This window comes from Notamacropus eugenii, chromosome 1 (assembly GCF_028372415.1).
Source record: "Notamacropus eugenii isolate mMacEug1 chromosome 1, mMacEug1.pri_v2, whole genome shotgun sequence".
NCBI classification, from domain to species: domain Eukaryota; kingdom Metazoa; phylum Chordata; class Mammalia; order Diprotodontia; family Macropodidae; genus Notamacropus; species Notamacropus eugenii.
This window is the reverse complement of record NC_092872.1, coordinates 25,594,726-25,616,255: the sequence shown is the minus strand read 5'-3', so window position 1 is coordinate 25,616,255 and position 21,530 is coordinate 25,594,726. Positions and strand designations below refer to the sequence as shown.

General features: G+C 37.5%; 1 protein-coding gene across 1 annotated transcript in view; it reads left to right on the top strand.

The window, feature by feature from the left end:
• Window positions 1-21,530, top strand: part of CNTLN (centlein) — a 438,525-nt gene that overhangs the window by 390,260 nt on the left and 26,735 nt on the right. The window contains exon 25 of the mRNA XM_072600808.1: window positions 2,688-2,765. Coding sequence (XP_072456909.1) covers window positions 2,688-2,765 — 78 coding nt within the window. The remainder of the gene's footprint in view (window positions 1-2,687; window positions 2,766-21,530) is intronic.

Genomic DNA, 21,530 nt, shown 5'->3' with positions numbered 1-21,530 from the left:
GGAAACTTATGTTTTAATCAAGACTGGCATGGGAAGGAAGCCAAGTTTACCATACAAATAGAGGAGTGGTGACCAAGGAAGGACACTTAGGTCTGGAAAGTTACAGGACGAATGAATGGGGATATAAAAGAGTAGATTGACACATCCCTTCCAGAAACAAGGACTGAGGGTGAGGTATTATTCGTAGCAAGGTGGTTGATGAGTCAGTCAAAAAGTTGAGTTGGGGAATAGGAAGTCATACATGGCTGTGCATGAGCCATTGCAGAAAAGGGCCTTCCTGAAATAGAGAAGGAAAATTCTAGGATAAAGGCACTAAACACTAGAGCATCAGGATAGACGTTCTTACTACAGGAGATGACACTTGAGCTTTGAAGGAGCCCGGGGATTCTGAAAAGTTGAAGTGAGGAAAGAATGAATTACAGGAAGGGGAGACAGTCTGTGTGCAAAGGCATAGATAGGTGCAAAGGAATGAAATGTATAGAGAAGTAGAAGCAGGCTAGTTTGACTTCGTGGTTTGTCCTCCTTCTCAAAGAGGACCAGACTAGGCTATTAAGTGCATAAAAGAGAGTCATGTTTAGCAAACTAGGAAAGGTAGATTGTAGAGAAATTAAAGGCCAAATAGAGGAGTTTGTATCTGATCATAAAGGCAAGGGGGAACCAATGTAGCTTCCCAAGCAGAGGGATAACACTCTCTTACCTATGCTTTAGGAATGTCCCTTTGGTAGCTGAGTGGAGCATGAAGACAGGAAGCAGGCAGTGAGGCAGCACAGGGCTTAGAACACTAAGCCTGGACTCAGGAAAATCTGAGTTCAAATGTTTCCTCAGATACTTACTGGCTGTGTGACCCAGGACAAGTCACTGAGCCTCTGTTTGCCTCAGTTTCTTCAAATGGGAAATGGGGATAATAGCATCTACCTCACAAGGTTGTGTGAGATAATATGAACTATCATGTCTAAAGTGCTTAGCACACTGCCTGGCACATAGACACTGTGACAGCGATAGCTATGATAATAGTGTATGTGTGCACATGTAGTATTGTTAATGAACTAAGTAGGAGACTATTATATGAGTGAGTGAGTAAGGAATGAAGTTTTGATGGTTGTACCATAGTACAAAGAAGAGAAAGGATACAAAATATTTTATGGAGATGCTGCTGATCAGTCTGGCAGCTTGTTTGGGTGTGAGGGATAAGAGAGAATGACAAGTCAAGGATGGTGCCAAGTCTGTGAACCTCGCTGACTGGAGAGATAGTGGTATGCTAAACAAAAAGCAGGAAATTTGAGAGGAGGATGGGTTTACAAATAAAGACAGGCTCAATTTGGGGCATGTCAAATATGAGATGCCTTTGGGACATCCTACTTAAAATGATAGTTATTTTCAATTGACATAATTATCTCTTAGTTTATCTATTGATGCATTTACATTTTTATATTATGGTTTTTGTTTTGTTTTAACACGTGAGTATACCTTTAACTAATTGTGACTTTTGACTTCATTTTCCTTATATTTCAAATAAGGTTGCCCTAGAGGGCTTGTAATGGTCCTTAGAGCCCTAAAATTCTGTGATTCTTAATGACTCTTGTATATACCAATAGCACAATCAGTTTTATTTAGGTTCAGTTACTTTCACATGATGCAATAGAAATAGCATTACAGTGGATTCAGGGAATTTGGGTTCATATTCCTACTCTACTGCTTACTCTTTGTGTGACCTCAGGCAAGTCACTCAATCTCCCTTTGCCTCAGTTTCTTTATCTGCAAAATTAAAGACTATAAAGCCTCTGAGGTCCCTTCCAGCCCTAACCCTGTGATCTATATCCTGTGATTCACTCCTGCCTTGATCCTAGCCATTAAGACAGGGACTTTACTTATTTCTTAGAAAACTATAAAAAAATTTAGTTTTTAGTGTACTGGAAATATATGCAGTTATACTGTTTTAAGACTTATTACTAACAGAGATGCCTGCCTACCAAACATAACACATAATAAAATCCTGTATAAGAAAAAAATATCAGATTATCTCAGAATCTGAGTTGGGGCAACTCATACTTAAACAGTTCTATAACCTACCCAACCAGTGATTATTCTGCCTGCACCTCACAATCTCCAGTGATACTGAACCTCTGCCTCCTAAGTCAGCTCATTCCACTTTTACATAATTTTAATTGTCAAGGAGTTTTTCACTATAACAATACAAAATTTTCCTTCCTACTACTTCTACCCTCAACTCCTGGTTCTTCCTCATGGGGCAGGTAGCAGAGGTCTGATTCCTCTTCCTCCCTTGAAGATAGTGATCCAGGTGCCCCGTGGAAGACAGAGCAGTGTGTTTGCTACCTTGTGTAGCTCGATGGCAATAGTAATTCAGTTGGAATTGTTTCTACATTTTATTTTTTTAAATCCACTTTGTAAATTTATATATCTGAAACACATTTTTTGAGTTGGTGCTCTGTGGACTTGTGTTTTGCATACGTGTTGGTAATAATTTTTAGTTATCTGTTAGGCACTTAGGATTCAAAGACACAAAATGAGTGCTGAATTTTAGAAAGTTGCCAGTCTTTTGGTATCTAGGACAGGCCAATTCCTCATTCCTTGAAAAGATATATTTGATGTCTGGCTATGTGATCTGTGATTTTATTTTAGATAAACTTAATACCGACATTTTACTTGTTTGTTTGTTTTTTGTTTAGGAAATGAAAAAAGCAAGGAGAGCCTGTGAACAAGACAAGGAGTGGATAATATACATTAACAAAATTCTGGAAGGCCAGGTATTTCTGCTTTTTCTATTAAAACTTTATCTTAATAATCTCAAGCCTTCTTTTATTTAAAACAGAATTTCTCTTATTTTGTAATATTGTTGTATTATATAAGGAATTATTATGCTAACAGAAAGGAAAGTTAACCCTATTTGTATTTACTAATTCAACAGAGGATCTTAGCAAATGTATTAATTAAATTATTGGGTTGATCTATATGTTTGGTGGATTGAAAAGGATCCATTCCTTACACCTCTTAGGAAAAGAGATTCTTTATTATGTGTCTTTAAAGTTAGTAGTTGATATGGACACCTGAGGAGTTCATGGGTCTCAGTGACCTTTTACTATGGACCTGTTTCCAGTCAATTCATGTTTTCCTCACAGCCAGACAGCTGTTTATTACTGTGTCTTCCCGCATTCTCTACAATATTTTCTACTGAGACCTTGAGCAGCTTGTTAGTGGGAAGTAAATATTGATTTGGCATCCTGTCAATGCAGAAAGAATGAAAAAATTTCCACCAGAGGCCCCTCAAACATTTTCCTATCGACATTTTCTGGGTAGAGTGGAAAGCTGCGTAGAGGATGACAAGGCTGAGACTACTTGAAATCCCTGAGGGGTCTATTGAGACCGCTGCTGTGACCTGTGTGATACTTTTTCTTCTCTTTCAAGTATTTTTTTAATACACACACGGTCTGCTGGGATGTGCCCCTCTTGTAAGTGATCAAGGGCAGTTTATTGGCAGGTGAGAGCCCTTCTTTTCTAGTCATAGTCAGCCCCTGTTTTGACATCACTCACAACATGTAATGTATTCTAAAACTTTTCCTTATAGTTCCTGCTCTTATCTTGATTTTTGTATTAAAAGTAGCTCACAAAAGAAGAAAATCATTGAAAGATGCATGCTAAAGGATTCAAATGATTTCTCTTCGCAAACTGGTTATGCAAATATTTTACAGATGTTTCCATTTTACAATTCAAAATGTAATTTATAGAAAAGAAATTTCTTTTAATATTTGCAAAGTACTATTGGTTGGCCTGGTTTGAGTAATACCAAGAATAAGTAAAACGTGATGCATACAGCATTTATGTTTATAATATTGTTTTTATAAACCCAAATCAGTTGCATTAAATAATACCTGATATTACTGAGGATGCGCACTTCAAACAGACAGCATGGAGTGGTGGCAACAAACACTGCATTCACTGGTGGTCTGAGCTTCGAGGTCCAGTCTTGCTTATTTGCTCCCATATGACCTTTTGAAAGTTATATTTAACAGTCTCATTCCACATCGCAGTGCCACATTCCAGGGTTGTTGTGAGAATCAATACAGAGAGAGTGTTTTTAAAGTGCTTTATTAAACCGTGCAGTTACATGCATATGGGGTATGTTTAAGTACCAAATGCCACGTTCTCTAGGTAGCATGAAGAAAGAGCAGGAGTTTGGAGTCCAGGGACTAAAGTTCCCATCCCAGCTCTGCTACTTGTACTCAGGTGACATTGGGCAAGTCACTTAGCCTTGAGGGGCCTCAACTTCCTTATCTGTAAAATGAGACCATCAGCCTCTCAGATCCCTCCCTGTTCTAAATCTGTGAGCCAGGACTTTTATATTTGCCAAGTTTTCAAAAGTGACTTTAGAAATGGCTAGATCTACTTCAGATTTTCTTACCAGGGCAGTGAATAAAAGTGAACTGAATAACATTTAAACATATTTTATTCTTGTTAGTATTACTATGCTTCTTTCTATTTTGGAATTCCAAAAATATAAATGATGATTCTAAAACATTAAATTTAAGCATTTTTTTTCAAATTCTAAGGATACCAGAAGATACTTTACTCGCATGATACACACACACACACACACACACACACACACACACAAACACACACACACACACACACACACACACACACACACACACACATACACACACACATACTTCATATGCATGCACAAACTGGAGATCATCCGTTTTCAGGCTGCTTATTCTGTCCAGAAAATGCCCTGTTGAAAATTGAAGCAGACCACTTAATACTACAGCTTGATATAGGGTCTTTTTGTGCCACTGAGCCTGGACTCTGGAATATAATTGCCCAGCAGTATTGATTTAATTGCCTCGGTTTATTTGTGGACTCCTAATTATTGACTGGAGGTAAATTTAATGGAGCAGCCTTTATGAACACTGGGAAACCACTGCTGTTGCTGTTATACATAATGAACTGCATCATATCCCTTTAGATCATTTTTCAAGCTAATTTTATTCCACTGTGATAGTAAGATAACATTTAAAAAGTCAAAGACTTTTTATTTTATTACTGACATAGGTGGTTTTTCTAATGTGTTAGATTTGGGGGTGGGGGAGGTTGGAATGGGGATATAGCTTCAGAGTTCTCACTTGAATGCCACTTCATAATTATACCCAAGAGGAAAATCTATAAACTATAACATAGCTCCGTTTTACCAGACTTTTCTTTCTGTTCCTGAGTTTGTGTTTGTCCAGAGTTTTAGACAAGATACCTCTTTTCACACCAATTTTTCTGAACCTTTAGTTCAGCTCTGGAATTTCAAGAGGCTCAAGAGTTACAACAGCACGCCTGCCATCTAGTTTATGACTTTGCCAGGCACAGTTCTCATACTTGCATTTATATTATCTCCAATCTATGGGAAAAGTATATTCATTGTCTAAAATAATGTAGTAGTTAATTAGTTACCAAATGACCTTAAAATATTATTGAAATATTGAGGTAAAATTTTCACTGATGTCATTATGATTGTTTACCCAGGCAGAGTGAAGCAAAAAATGAACAGATTGTTATTTTGCCAAAATAAGAATCTGCTACCAAAGAAAAAGCATTTTCACTTTCTGAATTTACTATATAGCTGAGAAATCCTTCAATTCACTTAATGACTTATGATTTAAAAGCATATGATTTCAGGAAGTTGGCTCAAACTTGGTTGTCATTTTTCATGATAAATACTGAGTATTAATCCATTGATTTGTTTCTGACAGTCTAGAAGGTGTTGTATGTGTATGTGTGTGTGTATATTCACTTAAGTGAAAATATGTATTGATAAAATATTCATTTGAAATTAGAAAACTATTTGCGTCCAGTGCATCAGTACACATTAAAATAATACTGAAGTGCTGTCTATGTGAACAATATGAAATGTGAAACTCAAAAAGCTTTTATTTTACAATGGATACAGAAGATACAGATGCCTTAAATAAGGTAAAATGGATGTCAGCTTGGTATTTTTGCTTTGTTAAGTTTTTATACTTACATGAATGGGCTGTTTCCATATTTAATGTTTGGGTACGTCACCAATATTTAATTAAAAATTTCTATTTCACCCTTCACTTTTTTCATTTAGTCACATCTTTAAATATTAATGAATTTTGTTTCAAAATTTGTTGTGCTGTTTGTAAATGTCTTTCTAATTTTATTAGAAGCATGGACTTATTTGTTTAACTAGTTAACACAGTACATTGTGTACATCTGATTCACTAGAAGTAAACCTACATCAGAAATGGCCACTAAAATATATTGGTGTTTCTTCTGCATTGGGAATTTGGTACTCAAAACAGGATTGTGATATTTAGTTCCTCATCAGGGTCTCAGTTATTTTCACTTTGCTCTTTCTCCTCAAACTTCCAGGTTTCACTCAATCATCCATAATGTTCATTAATACAAAAGAAACTTACTACTTAAAAAAATGAACAAAATACTCCAAATTTATCTGGAGACAAGTTATTTTACAGATTTCTTCTGTAAAATAAAATTTACTGCCTTCTTCTGAGACAGATCCTGTCACAGCCCCCCTTTCACTTCCAGGGAGCTCTTAAAGTTCACAAGACAATTGTAATGGTTAAGGAGCCTAAGGAAAAATAAAGCAAACTAAATTCAAGAGGGATAGAGGATCTTTTGGCCAGGTGCTATATTGTATGAGTTAAGCCAAGTATAAATAGGAACAGAGCCAACAAACAAAGCAGAAGCTGGTATTCCAAGGAAATCCACAGACAACTGACCTATTTCAAAAGAGCTCAGCAGCTAGGAAGGTGGAAAGGCAATGGCTTTGAACCACAGTAGCCCATCTCAGAAGGGCCTCTGCAGCAACTAGTGTGTCTTCTCTGTTTTGTAGCCAGACTCAGAGTAGAAGCAGATGAAAATCTCTGACTCATAAGTCAAAGTATAAATGAAAGGCTGAAGATGAAAGCCAGAGCCGACATCAGACACAGTTCATAGGACCTAAGCAGAGAAACTGAATGATGGCACCCCTCAACGTTTCGTTCGGTGTCTTCCAATTCTACACCTACTTTTATCAGTGTTCACCCATGCTCAAACATGTTATTGGTCAAAAAGCAGTGATGTTTTCGGTCATATCAATAATTCCGCATCAGATGATTTTCTGGCATTCGCTAATTATACACATTCTGCATAACCCACAGACAGGCAAGCAGATAGGTGGTATTTGTCTCTATACCGTTATAGCTTTTTTCTTTGGATTCCCCAATTGTCCAATGGAAAACAGTTAGAAAAATTGCTCCAATAATCCTTTTATTAACATTACTACCAGGTCTTTTTGCTTTTATTGTAAGATGCCATCTGGTGGCTCAGTAATAGCTACAAATAAAGGAGAATTTGAAATGTCTTTCCTTGAACCCAGAATGCACAGTCACTTCCCTCACTCTGTACCCAGGGAATGTGCAAGTGTTGCTCAGGCATGAAAGTAGGAAAAAGCTAGACAGCTGCCTCAGTCTTCTGGGACTAAACTTTTGCAGGACACCTTTGTTTTATTTTAAATTTGGGGAACTAAAACCTTAAATGTATTTTTATTCAAAAATAAGTATCATAAAGGAATATCCACTTTTTAGAACTCTTAATAATTGTACCAAGACTGGGCCTTAAATATATTTTTGAATGCACAAAAGATTTGTTAAGCAAATATAATGTAAAAATTTGAGGGGAGACTCTTAACTTCAGAGAAAAAAATACTTTTCAAGAATGGAATGGAAAGGCATTTCTTAAGCACTTACTCTATGACAAGCACTTTGCTAACCACTAGGGATACAAATGAAAAGCAATAGCCCCTCCTCTCAAGGAAAATATATCCTAGTAAGTCTGCTGGTGTTGGTCCATCTATCAAGAGTTTTAATAGCACTTATTTATAAAGATTTCATGAGAGATATTTAAACTACTTCAGTGAAAAAAAACCTGAAGGAACTTAAAAAGCACTATTTGCATGTAATTAATGTGTTAATTTTAAATTATTCTTATCTGTACATCAAAGCAGACTTGGTAAAATCTGTGCTTGTTCACATCTCTGCTGGACTTTTGGTAAGCAGTTAATTCCAGTTAATTAACGTATATACACCTTCCAAAGGTAGATGATACTATCCTTGCCTTCTTGTCCTGTTAAATTCTTGACGTTTTTCCCTTCAGACCTCCCTCCCCAAGGGATCCCCCCGGTGTTCTGGGCACCTTCTTTAGATCTCTTTACTTGGGTGTATGCCCTTGCCTTTACTTCGTGCTCAGACCCAGAACCAGGTTCTCGATCTCTCTGATAACGTCCTCTCTTGCCTCAGTTAAACAAAACCAATGTCTCCTCTGTTCTTCTGTGGCCTCCTCCTGATACTCACCTTTCCTCTCTCTTTTGCTCTTTGGTAACCCTTCCTAAAACAGTTAAATTCTATTTCTCTAAAAATACCAGTGATTCATATATCTCACAGTTCAACTTAGTTTTCTCACCGACTGGGTCCTGCTCTGTAATACTGAACTATTTCAGGTTGGTTCAGGAAAATTCTAAAGACAATTTAAGACATTTTAGGTCTGTGCCTTTGCATTACCCTGTTACTAGAGATAATCTAGGGTTAAGACTATTTGAATTTGAATTATTGTGTCTGCTTTTCCATTACCTATCAGTTTATTCCAGGACATGATTTTACTTTATTTTCCAATGTTTCTTGCCTTTCTGATGTTGTTTAGTGAGCTTTTCTTTTTTCCCCTAAAGTGATTTTCTCTTTTTGACATTTCCCATCACCAAAGATATGCTCTTTGTATTCACCAAAGGCAACCCTAGATAGAGGACTGCAGAGTTAAAGGACTATATTTCCACTTAAGAAAATAACATTGAATTACATTTCAGAATCATCCTGAGGTCAGAATCATCTCTTTGGTCAATCAGTCTTTCACTTTTTTTCAGTTATATTAGTTAATACTTTCTTATCAATGTGTGACCAGAATAAGTTCCTTAAAGATCAGCTGCATCTCTGTGCTCTTTCATCTTCTCTAATTCCTAGTGGTGATAAAAATAATTACAGTAGTTCAAATTACTTGGGGACTTTAAGGTTACAAAGCATTTTCCTCCCATCAGCCCTATAAGATAAGTATTGTAATATTTTTATTTGTATTTCAATTAATGGATACATTTTCTTTAAAACTTCCCAGAATCACTGAGCTTCACAGTCCAAAAAGACTCCCTTGAGGGAGTGGTCCTCCCATTCCTGGAAAAGAATTCCTTCCCTCTGCCATATACTCAAACATTTTTTCCTCAAGACCCCTAAAAACAGGAAACTTGATCCATCCTACAACAGCCCATTGCACTTTGGGATAACCATTGCTCCTAGTTCTACCCTGTAGAACAAAGCAAAACAATATTGATTACCCTTCCATATAGCGTCTGTACATAGAATCACAATATTTTAGAGTCTGTCAAATCCAGGGATCCTCAACCTTTTTTTAAGCCTCTTTGGCAGAGTGGTGAGGCCATATGCATAAAGTCAAATACGTAGGATTGCAAAGGAAACCACTTACGTTAAAATACAGTTATTAAAGTACTTTTGCCACTTGAGTTTACAGCTTTCTCAGTCTAGTCACAAACTTGGGGGGGGGCAGTTATCTCTGTCTTAGATTAACAACCCCTGATTTAATCCAAGCTGTACACTAAAGGAATTCTTACTACCTGATAAGGTAATACCTGCTAAATTGTCACCTAACTTCTCCTTAGTAGGAAAAATCACTACATGCCTAGGAAGACCATTTCATTTTTTGATAGCCCTAATTATTAGGGAGGTTTTTTTTTTTCCTGATATCAAATCCAAATTTGCCTTCAGAAGCTTCTGTCTGTTGTTTTTGGGTTCTTCTGGGCAGGCCAAACAAAATAAGTTTAATCCCTTTTCCACAGAACATTTCAAATACTTGAGCACAGATAAAATTTGTCCACTGAGACTTCCCTTCTTCAGGCTAAAAATCTCTAGCTCCTTATGATAATGGGGCTATTATTGAGCTTGCAATCTAACAGGACCTTCTTATTTTTTTCTGACAATGTATCTAAGCATGTGTCTCCATCTTCAACTTGTAAAGCTGATTTTTTTGAGCCCAAGTATAAGACTACATTTGTCCCTGTTTAATTTTATCTCATTAGGTTCATCTCAGTGCTTTAGCCTATCAGGATGCTTTTTAGATCTAATACATTTTGCTGTCCTTCTCAACTCTGATATCTGTGCATTTTATAAGCATGCCATCTGTGCCTTTATCTAAGTCACTGGTAAAATAATTAAGCAGCACAGAGCCATATCTATTTGTTTGAAAATATTAATTTGATTACTGAGCTCCTTATATATTTGTATCAGTTTCTTCAAAAAACTGATTCAGAACTGTGTTCCAGCCCAAACTAAGGTGATCATCTAGTTAAATTTCCCAAATTCCTGTTGAGTCTTATACAAAATGACCATCTAAGGATAAAGATACTGAGGTCCTCTGTACTCTAGAATAAATTCATTGTCTTTTCTGATCTTTTAAAATGCAACTAAATTACTCAAATCTTCAAAATAACTTCCAGATGCTACCTTTATGCCTGTAAGTATTTGACCCTGATATTTAATTATCTCTATCTTTATCCCATCAATTTTGCTAAAGTCTAAATTGGGCATACCCCTGCACAGGTATAATTTCTATTTTATAAAGGAAAAAAAAACAAGAGAGGACTTGATACTCAGGGTATCCCAGCTATTAAGTATGAGAGCTAAGATTTGACTTTACATCTTCTGGAGTCCAGTACTTTCTACTACACTGTCTTGTCTATTACAGTTCTACCTATTATACTTGCCTCTTGCCTTCTCCATTACTTTGACATTCTGTAGTCATAGAATTGTATCGGTTACTTTTTAGTTAAACTTCTTTTTCTTTCCCAGGATTTGGAGCTCTTCTTAAAGAGACTCACATGAGATTTGGTGATACTCCTTCATAATTTCAGAATAACACATAAAGGAAGTATTATAAAATAATGATTATTATTAATTATTTTATTTTGATTCTTGGAAGGCAGAAACTATGTTTGGTATGATAACACCAGGCAATAATGAGTGTCAGAGAAGACAGATCTCTCCAACTAAGATAGTTCCCTGACATGTGTGCTATTGTAAGAGACTCAGCACTTCTAGGAATATAATGAATTAGACTGGAACAGACTAGATGCTGGTCCTAGGTTCTACCATAGTGGCAAAAGTACTATAGTTGAGTCTTAGCTTATACAGTATATCAAATCAGAATATATAACCAATCATTTCTCTTTTATTTCAAAACTGTATTATGTAGGGTGATCATTGAAGGAAGTGTGCTAACAGACAAGTCTCTTCCAGTCCCTTAATTTACAGGACAAAGAGGAGTATCGCTAGGCTAAAATGGAATCTAGGTACAGTAAAAATTGTTCTCAGTGAAGTGGAATGGAAATCTTTTCTACTTATAAATTGTTCCCAATATCTCATTATATCCAGTGTTATTGTGCTGAATGAAATTATCAGTGTGACCACTTTCATTTTGTTTGTGGCCTTGACAAAAAGTATCCTTGCTAATCTATGATACCATTTAAAAAAAAGGTCTGCACAGTTGATATAAGTAACTTTAATTCCATCAAAGTTTAGATCACAACTTTTAAACTTAAATAATATCTTGACCTGACTTTTCTTTGCCACTTATAATTAATTACAAGTTCTTAGGCTAACGTTGCAATTTGCTGTTAATGTTCATTACAAGTAACAGAATAGATATTGTAAGTGCCTACTGCATACAAGAGATTGTAAGTAGTTTCTGATATAGAAAGAGCAAGACAAAATAGAAAGAATGCTGGATATGGAGTCAGAAAACAGAAATCCAAATACTACCTGGATTCTTTATAGTAAATAAAATGAGATGGTTGGACTAGACTGTGTCTAAGTTCTCTTCTAGCTCTAAATCTGCTATTTCATGATACTGTGAGAGGTAATAGTCCCTGATCTCAAGAAGCTTGAGATCATATAATCAATATAACAAAAGTGATGCATGCCCACAAATATGTATACTGTAAAACTTTATATTGGAAAGACAAGGAGAGATCCAACATTGTTCTAAGAAAATTTAGGGTGGGAAAAAGTAACTTTTAACTAGAAGGACTGAGTAAGGCTCCATCGAGGAAGTAGCTCTAAAGCTGGACCTTAAGAGAAAAGGATTTCAGTAGGTGAGGATAACATGGAAGTGTATTGCAGGTATGAGGAGCAATGCAGAGTTTGCTTGGTTGTAGAGAGGACAGCAGGACGTTATTGGGGAACAGAATGAGAGGATTGTGAGAGCCGGAAAGGACCAGTTGCATCTAATCTATTCCAGTGTCCCTTTTGTCCAACCTATACCCCAGAGGAGTCCCCACTGACACATACCTGCCAACTGGTCAACTTGCCTCTTTTTGAAAACCTTCAGGGAAGGGGAAATCCACTTCCTCTTGAGTCAGGCCCTTTCACTTTCAGTCACCTCTAATTGTTAGGAACTTTTTCATGACATGAAGCTTCCACTCACTCATCCCAGTTCTGCTTTCTGGGGCCAAACAATCCTATTCTAATTTCTCTTTCACATGATAGCCCTTCAAATATTTGAAAACAGTCATCATATTTCCACTAAGTCTCACAAACAAGACATTCCATCTTCTGATTTCAGGCATTTTCACTGGCTATCCTTATGCATATAATGCTCTTCCTCCTCACCTTTGCCTCCTTGCTTCCTTCAGGTCCTAGCTAAAATTCCACCTTATGCAAGAAGCCTTTCCTGATTTCCTTTAATTTTCATGCCTTCCCTCTGTTGATTATTTCCAATTTAGTCAGTATGTATTTCATGTCTATTTGCAGATAGCTAGTTATACATTATTTCCCTCATTTGATTATGAGCTTTTTAAAGGACTGTCTTTGGCCTTTCTTTGTATCTCCAGTACTTAGCACAGTGGCTGGCACATAGCAGATGCTTAATAAATGTTTACTGACTAACCAACTTCCCTCTAAGCTAGACATCCCCAGTTCCTTCAGCTGATCTTCATGTGACATAAACTTAAGGCCCTTCAACATCCTGGTTGTTCTGAAGCTCTGTGCCCGGAAGGAAATAATAGAACTCCAGATGAAGTCTAGTGTGAGTAGAGTTCAGTGGGGTTATCACCCCCCTATACTTATGCCCTTCCCAGTATGGAACAAGATTGCATTAGCTTTTTTGTCTGCGTTGCCATACTGCTGATTCATATTGAGTTTGACTCAGATATTTTTTGGAATAACTGCTGCTAACTATGATTTCCCCATCTGATATTTGTGAAGTGTAAGACTTTATTTTTGTTGCTATTGAATTTATCTAGACTGGTGCTATAGCCTATCAAGATGCTTTTGAACAATGACTCTGTCATCTGTTGTGTTAGCTTCTTTTCCCAATCCCCCAGTGAGGTGTTATCTGAAAACTTGATGAGCATAGTATCTATGCCTTTACCCAAGTCATTAATAAAAATTATAAACAGCACAAAATTAAGCACAAATTTCTGGGATACTCCTCTAGGGACCTATGATATTGTCACTGAACTAGTAACACTGACTTTGAGTCTGGGCATCCAACCAGTTCTGAATCCATGTGGAGTCAACATCTAGTCTATATCTCTCCATCTTCTTCACAAGACAAATGTGAGGCATTTTATCAAAAATGTTCTTAAAATCTAAGTAAGCTATATCCATAGCATTCTTTTCATCTACTAGGTTAATAATCCTGTCAACAACAACAAAAAGTAAAGGTTTATCTGGTATGACATGTTCTTTTGACTCATCACTTCCTTTACAATTTGACAAAACTACATAGCATGTTGACAAATGCTTTCAGTGAGGATGAATGCGGCATCAAGGTCAACTGCTATACTGATGGTAAGTTCTTCAATTTGAAAAGGCTACAAGCCAAGACCAAAGTGGAGGGAGTCTTGGTGCATGATTATCTGTTTGCAGATGATTGTGTACTCAATGCAGCCTCTGAAGCTGAGATGCAGCAAAGTATGGATCAATTCTCTGCTGCCTGTGCTAATTTTGGCCTAATTATTAACACCAAAAAAACACAGGTGCTCCATTGGCCACCACCACACCATCCATATGTGGAACCATCAATTACAACAAGTGGAGAAGTTTTGAATGCTGTGGATAAGTTCACTTACCTTGGTAGTGTACTTTCCAGGGATGTACACATTGACAATGAGGTTGATGCATGCATTGCCAGAGCACGCTCAGTATTTGGGAGACTCCGAAGAAAAGTTTGGGAAAGAAGAGGTGTTACACAACTGAATACCAGATTGAAGGTCTACAGAGCCGTTGTGCTGACCTCATTGTTGTATGCCTGTGGAACATGGGCAGTCTACCAGCACCATGCCAGGAAACTGAGTCGTTTCCATTTGAACTTAGGAAGTCTTAGGAAGATTCTGAGGATCACCTGGCAGGATAAGGTACCAGACACTTAAGTCTTTGCTTGAGCTGAACTGCCACGTATTCAAATTATGCTTCAGAGAGTGCAACTCCGATGGGCTGGCCATGTTGTTTGAATATCAAATGTACACTTGCCAAAAAGACTGTCTTATGGAGAACTTGCATGGGGCAGGCGATCACATGGTGGCCAGAAGAAACTATACAAGGACACTCTCAAGGTCTCTCTCAAGAACTTTGGATTTGACTGTGCAACATGGGAGACACTGGCACAGGACCGCTTAGCGTGGCGTGCCCACATCAGAAAGGGTACTGTGCTTTTTGAGCAAAGCAGAAATGAGGTAGCACAAAGTAAATACAGGATGCACAAATTAGGGATATTCACCCCAAATATTCACATGGACTATCTATGCCCAACCTGTGGTAGAGCATTCCAAGCTCCTATTGGTCTGATCAGCCACAGTCGGACACACTGAAATTTCACTTTACAATGGTGATGTCATTTTGGTCCTCTTCGAAGAAGAAGGAGAACAACCAGCCAGCATTTACGTACTACTTTAAGGTTTGGTGTGCAAAGTACTTTGTAAATATTATGTCTTTATCTTCCCCAAAATCCTAGGAGGCAGGTGCTATCATTATCTCCATTTTACAGATGAGGAAACTAAAACAAACAGAAGTTAAGTGACTTGCCCAGGATCACACATCTAATAAATATCTGAGGCTAGATTTGGACTTAGTTCTTCCTGATTCCATCTCCAGGACTCTATCTGTACTACTTAGCTGCTTTTATCTGTATGAAATCATTAATGATGATGCCCTGGTTGAAAAAAAAAACAATTGCAGCTTAAAATTTAAACAAGTCTTTCTGTACTGAAGCATCTATTTTGAAGTTTTAAGACCAGTAGCTGTAGTCCAGAGGGCCTTAGCACCAGTAACTTGGCTGACATGACCAATGGGCTTAGCAATCTTGGAATTGCTGGGCTTGAGCTTAGAGTTGGACTTGGGAATCTTGGCTTTGGACTTGGTGTTCATGGGATCAGACATAATGTCCTTGGGGATCAGCCGCTTTACTACCCTATAAGTTCAGTCAGTTTGACAACCTTGGTGTCAGTGGTTCTGGCAACCTTAGAGTCATGCTTGTGACCTTAGGGTCAGGGCTTTAGTACAGACTTTGGGGTCTGATCAATGGCCAGCAGTCTTAGGGCCAGTATCTAGTATGGCCTTAGAACTTTTGGGTTTGGTAATCTGATACCTCCTCAACAAACTTCAGCATCTACTAGTCATGTTGGTGAGAAAAAAATTCTCTGTTTGGCAATCAAAGACCTTCACAACCTGGCCCTTCTCCTACCTTTCCAGTCTTCTTACATTTTACTCCATGCCACATGCTCTTTGATCAAGTGACACTGGCCTCCTGGTTCTTTCTACAAAAAAAGATACTCCATCTCCTAACTGGGCATTTTCTCTGGCTATCATTCATGCATATTTGGCACTGTCCCTATTCTGTAACTACTGATCTCTCTGGCTTTCTTTAAGTCCCAGCTAAAATCCCATCTTTTACAGGAAGCCTTCCCCATGCCCTCTTAATCTTAATGCCTTTCCTCTGTTAATTGTTTCCTGTTTATCCTGTATAGAACTTATCTGTACTTTTCTTTTTTGTTAAATTATAAGCCCCTTGAGGGCAGGAATTGTCTTTTCCCTCTTCTTGTGTCTCCAGCACTTTACATAGCACCTGGCACATATATCACTGACTGACTGAGGAGCTTGGACTTAGGGACTTTGGTGCTCAGGGCCTTGATGGCTTCTGCTCGCACATTGATGGCTTTGTCATTATTGGCATCTTCTTCAGTCCATTCTTATGCTTCTTAGCAAAACACGTATTTCTCAGAAACTTGAGTTCATGCTCTAAATCACTAATAATTGGAGAAATACAAATTAAAGCAACTTTGAGTTTCCATCCCAAACCTATTAGACTTGCAAAGATGACAGAAAGAAAAATGACAAATGTTGGAGGGCTGTGGGAAAACAGGTATACTAGTGCATTGTTGGTGCATCTGTGGAGTGTTTCAGCCATTCTGGAAAATAATTTGGAATTTTGCCCAAAAACCAACCAAACAATAGCAGTATCAATGAAAAAAAAATATATACACAGATAGTTATAAGATGTATTTTCATGGTTGCCCAAAATAGGAAACTACAAGGCTGGGGAATAGCTAAACAAATTATGTTATATGAATGTGGTGGGATATTATTGTGTCATAATTAGTGCTGAAATGGATAATTTAAGAAGGAATTGCAGGACAAAGTAAGCAGAACAAGAGCAATTTATACAATGATAACACCATTATGGAGTAAAACAACTCAGAGGAAGGTGGAACCAAGATATCTGAGCAGCAAAAAGAAGTATGGGGAGCTCTGTCCCTACCAAAAAGTACAAAACCAAACCAAACCCTTTGAAACAGATCTAGAAAATATGCCAGTCTGAATCCTGTTGAGGAAATTTGAGAAAAAAGTTACAGTGTTCATTTTTTTCAGCCAAGATCAGCTTAGGAGATACACAAAGAGGTTGTGTATACTAAGGATTAGGTTAACCTGCCATATTCAGAGCTTTCCAAGGTAGAGAGAAGCAATAGACCAGGGGAAAAGAAGGTTCTTCTACCCAAATGAGAGCATCATGCAGCATTTGGGAACAGGTACCAACTGGCAGCTTTGTCATTCACTACCCAAATCCAAGTCACAGATAGATGACAGAGGGGACCTGTGCCTAGGGGTGACATTCCAGGGTGATGAGCAGTACAGGGTCCTGGGATGGGTACCAATAGAAGAGCACGTTCAGAAGCAAGCTCTAGCAATATGGTTTGAACCACTTGGGCCACTAGAAGCAGAACAGGGTCACAGTTCCAACCTCTAACCCAAACTGAAGTCTGCAGAGGTGTAATCAGGGCAAGAATTCCAGATTAACAAGAAGCTTGCAGTTTTTTCACTCTGAATCAGTAAAGCTTTCTGGTCAATGGATAGTGGCTGACTCCAGCAGCAATCTATAGTTGCTCAGACCCAAACCCGTCAGGAACTCAGAGTTCAGAATGGGAGAAATGATCAGACTTTCCCTGAATCAGCCTACTTTGGGAGCACTGATAGTTTGCAGACTCTCAGCTCTCCCTGATATAATACTCAGTACCCCAAGAAAGCAGCTACAGGACCAGCCCAGACTTCCCCTTCAGAAGTACACAGAACCTGCCTCTAACATCAATTCAGAAGTTAGGAAATAGGTTGAAATAATGAGTAAACAAAGAATCCTACTATAAAAAGTGTTATGGTACCAGAGATACTTAAGACACAAACTCAGAAGAAGACAATGACTAGCTCAAAAACATCTACCAGCAAAACATGCAAGGCAAAAAACAACTTGGGCAAAAAATGCAACTAGAATTCCTGAAAGAGGTGTATCAAGTGTTTTTTTCAGAGTTAAAATATTTTTTCTAAGTAAAATTAGCATGATAGAGGAAAAAGTTTGAGAGGAAATGAGATCTATGGAACAAAGAACTAGAATGGATATTACCAGGGTAGGACAAGAGGTACAAAACCTTTCCCAAGAAGGAAACTCCCTGAAAATTAGAATGGACCGAATAGAAGCAAACAACTCAATGAGGTAATAAGAAATATTGAAATAAAAGCACAAGATAGAAAAAAGAAGAAACTGTCTCATTACAAAAGCAATTGACCTAGAAAACAAATCAAGGAATAAAGAATTTGAAAATGATTGGTCTCTCTGAAAGCTACTACTAAAAAAAAAATCCTAGTCCTAATTAAAAAAAAAAAACAAACCTTTTTTAATATTTTATTTCTTTCCAATTAAAAGTAAAAATAATTTTAACATGCTTTTTAAGAAAATGTTGAGTTCCAGATTCTCTCCCTCCTTCCCTCTCCTCCCATCTCATTGAGAAGGCGAGCAATTTGCTAAAGGTTATACATATGCAGTTATGCAAAGCATATTTCCATAATAATCATGTTGTAAAAGAAAAAGACCAAAACAAATCCCAAGAAAAGTAAAGGAAGTTTAAAAAAGTATGGTTCAGTCTGCATTCAGGCTCCATCAGTACTTTCTTAGGTGGTAGATAGCACTTTTCATTGTAAGTCTTTCAGAAGTATCTTGGATCATGGCATTGCTAACAATAGTGAAGCCATTTACCGTTGGTCATCACACAATATTGCTGTTACCGTGCACACTTTCTGGTTCTGCTCACTTCACTTATCAGTTCATGTAAGTCTTTGCAGGTTTTTCTGAAAGCATTCTGCTCATCATTTCTTACAGCATAAGAGTATTCCATCATAATCATATGCAACCAACTATTCAGCAATTCCCCAATTGATGGATGTCCCCTCAATTTCTGATTCTTTGCCACCACAAAAAGAGCTGCTATAAATGTTTTTTTGTACATATAAGTCCTTTTTCTTTTTCAAAAAATCTCTTTGAGATACAGACCTGAGATACAGATACAGTAGTGGCATTGTTGAGTCAAAGGATATGCGCAGTTTTATAGCCCTTTGAACATAGTTCCAAATTGCTCTCCAGAATTGTTGGATCAGTTCTCATTTCCACCAGCAGTACTTCAGTGCCCATTTTCCACATCACTTCCAACATTCGTCGTTTTCTTTTTCTGTCCTATGAGGCAATTTGGTAGGTGTGAGGTGGTATTTCAGAGTTGTTTTAATTTGCATTTCTCTAATAAGTCATTTAGAGCATTTTAGATAGTTTTGATTTCTTTCTTTTGCCTGTTTGTATCCTTTGGACATTTATCAGTTGAGGAATCACTTCAATTCTTATAAATTTGACTCAGTTCTCTGTATATTTGAGAAATGAGGCCTTTATCAGAGAAACTTGCTGAAAAATTGTTCACAGTTATGATTACTCTGTATTTCTCTCCATCCTATTTTTCTGGTTTATCCTCTCTTTCTCCTTTTACCCCATCTCTCCTCAAATATGTTTTGCTTCTGACTACTTCTTCCCCAAAGTTGCCCTTCTTTCTATCAGCCCTCTGCCCTTATCTCCTTCTCCTCCTGCTACCCTAAAAGGTAAGATACATTTCTATACCCATCTGAGTTTTTATGTTATTCACTCTTTGAGCCAACTTCAATGAGAGTAAAATTCATGCATTATCCACTCTATCCCCATCTTTTCTTCCACTGCAGAAGTTCTTTTGTGCCTCTTTTACATGAGATAATTTACTCCTTTCTACCTCTCACTTCCCTCTTCTCCAAGTGCAACTCTGTTTCTCAACCATTAATTATAATTTATTTTAGGTATCATCCCATCATATTCAACTCACACCCATACCCCTTGTCTCTGTTTATATACTCCTTCTAACTTTCCATAATAATGATAAAGTTCTCAAGAGTTTATAAGTTTTATCTTCCTATGTAGGAATGTAAACAATTTAATCTTATCGAATCTCTTAAGGTTTCTCTTTCCTGTTTACCTTTTTATCCTTCTCAAGTCTTGTATTTGAGAGTCTTTTTTTCTTCTTTTCATCAGAAATGCTTGAAAGTCCTGTATTTCACTGAATGTTCATATTCCCCCTGAAGGATTATACTCAGTTTTGCTGGGTAGGTGACTCTTTGGTTGTAATCCTAGCTCCTTTGCCCTTTGGAATACCATATTCCAAGCTCTCTGATTCTTTAATGTAGAAGCTGCTAAATTTTGTGTTATTCCAACTGTGATTCCATATTTGAATTATTTCTTTCCTGCTGCCAGCAATATTTTTCCTTGATCCCCATGGGAGCTCTGGAATTTGGCTATAATTTTTCTTGGCATTCGTATTTTGTAATCTCAGGAGGTGATCAGTGAATTCTTTGAATTTCTTTTTTATCACTCTGTTTCTAGGATATCAGAGCAATTTTCCTTGATAATTTCTTTAAAAAGATGTCTAGGCTCTTCTTTTGATCATGGCTTTCAGTAGTCCAGTAATTTTAAAATTATCTCTCCTTGATTTGTTTTCCAGGTCATTTGTTTTTTCCAATAAGATATTTCACATTTTTCTGTCTTTTCATTCTTTTGATTTTGCTTTATGATTTCTTGATGTCTCATGGAGACTTCTCCAAACTTAATTTTTAAGGAATTATTTCAGAATACTTTTGTGTCTCCTTTTCCATTCAGCCAGTTCTACTTTTAAAGGAGTTCTTTTATTCAGTGAATTTTTGTGCATCTTTTGCCATTTGGCCTATTGTGTTTTTTCTTCAGTTTTCTTCAGTATTTTTTCTGTGCTTCCTTTCCCAAACTATTGACTCCTCTTTCATGATTTTCTTGTATCATTCTCACTTTTTTCCCCAAATTTTTCCTTTACCTCTCATTTGATTTTTAAAATCCTTTTTGAGCTCTCCTAGGAGCTCTTTTTTTGAACCTGGGACTAATTCACATTTTTCTTTGTGGCTTTGGATTTAACCCTTTTGACTTTGTTGTCTTCTGAGTTTGTGTTTTGATTTCCCCTGTCATGGTAGTAACTTTCTATGGTCAGCTTTGTTTTTGTTTGCTCATTTTCCAGCCTATTTCTTGATTTTTAACTTTTTGTTAAAGTTGGGCTATGCTCCCAGGGTGAAGAGGGCACTCTTGTGAGCTTTGAGTTTTTCATGCTGCTGTTTTTAGTGGTAGTTCAGTACTTCCATGGTGGTATGATCTAAGGAGAGGTATGCTCACTATTCTCCTGGCCTGTGTTCTGGTCCGTCAGACACCACAAACACATTTTTCTGTCTAGAAATGTGGCCAGAGCCCTGATATGTTTGCAGCTGCATGCTTTCATTTACTAGTGCCATTCCTTGCCCTGGAGCTGTGACCTGGAACCACATATGGACAGTGCAACAGAGTCCTACACCTAATGTTCTCTGCAATCTTTTTCTGACCTGTTAACCGACCCCCTTATTGTCTATGGGCTGAGAGCTCCAGAAACCTCCACTGTTGATTCAGTCACTCCCAGAGTCTTCTGTGGCCTTGCCATGACACACCCTGCACCAAATCGTGCTCCACTTTCATCTTAGTGAGACAGACCTTTCCTGCCA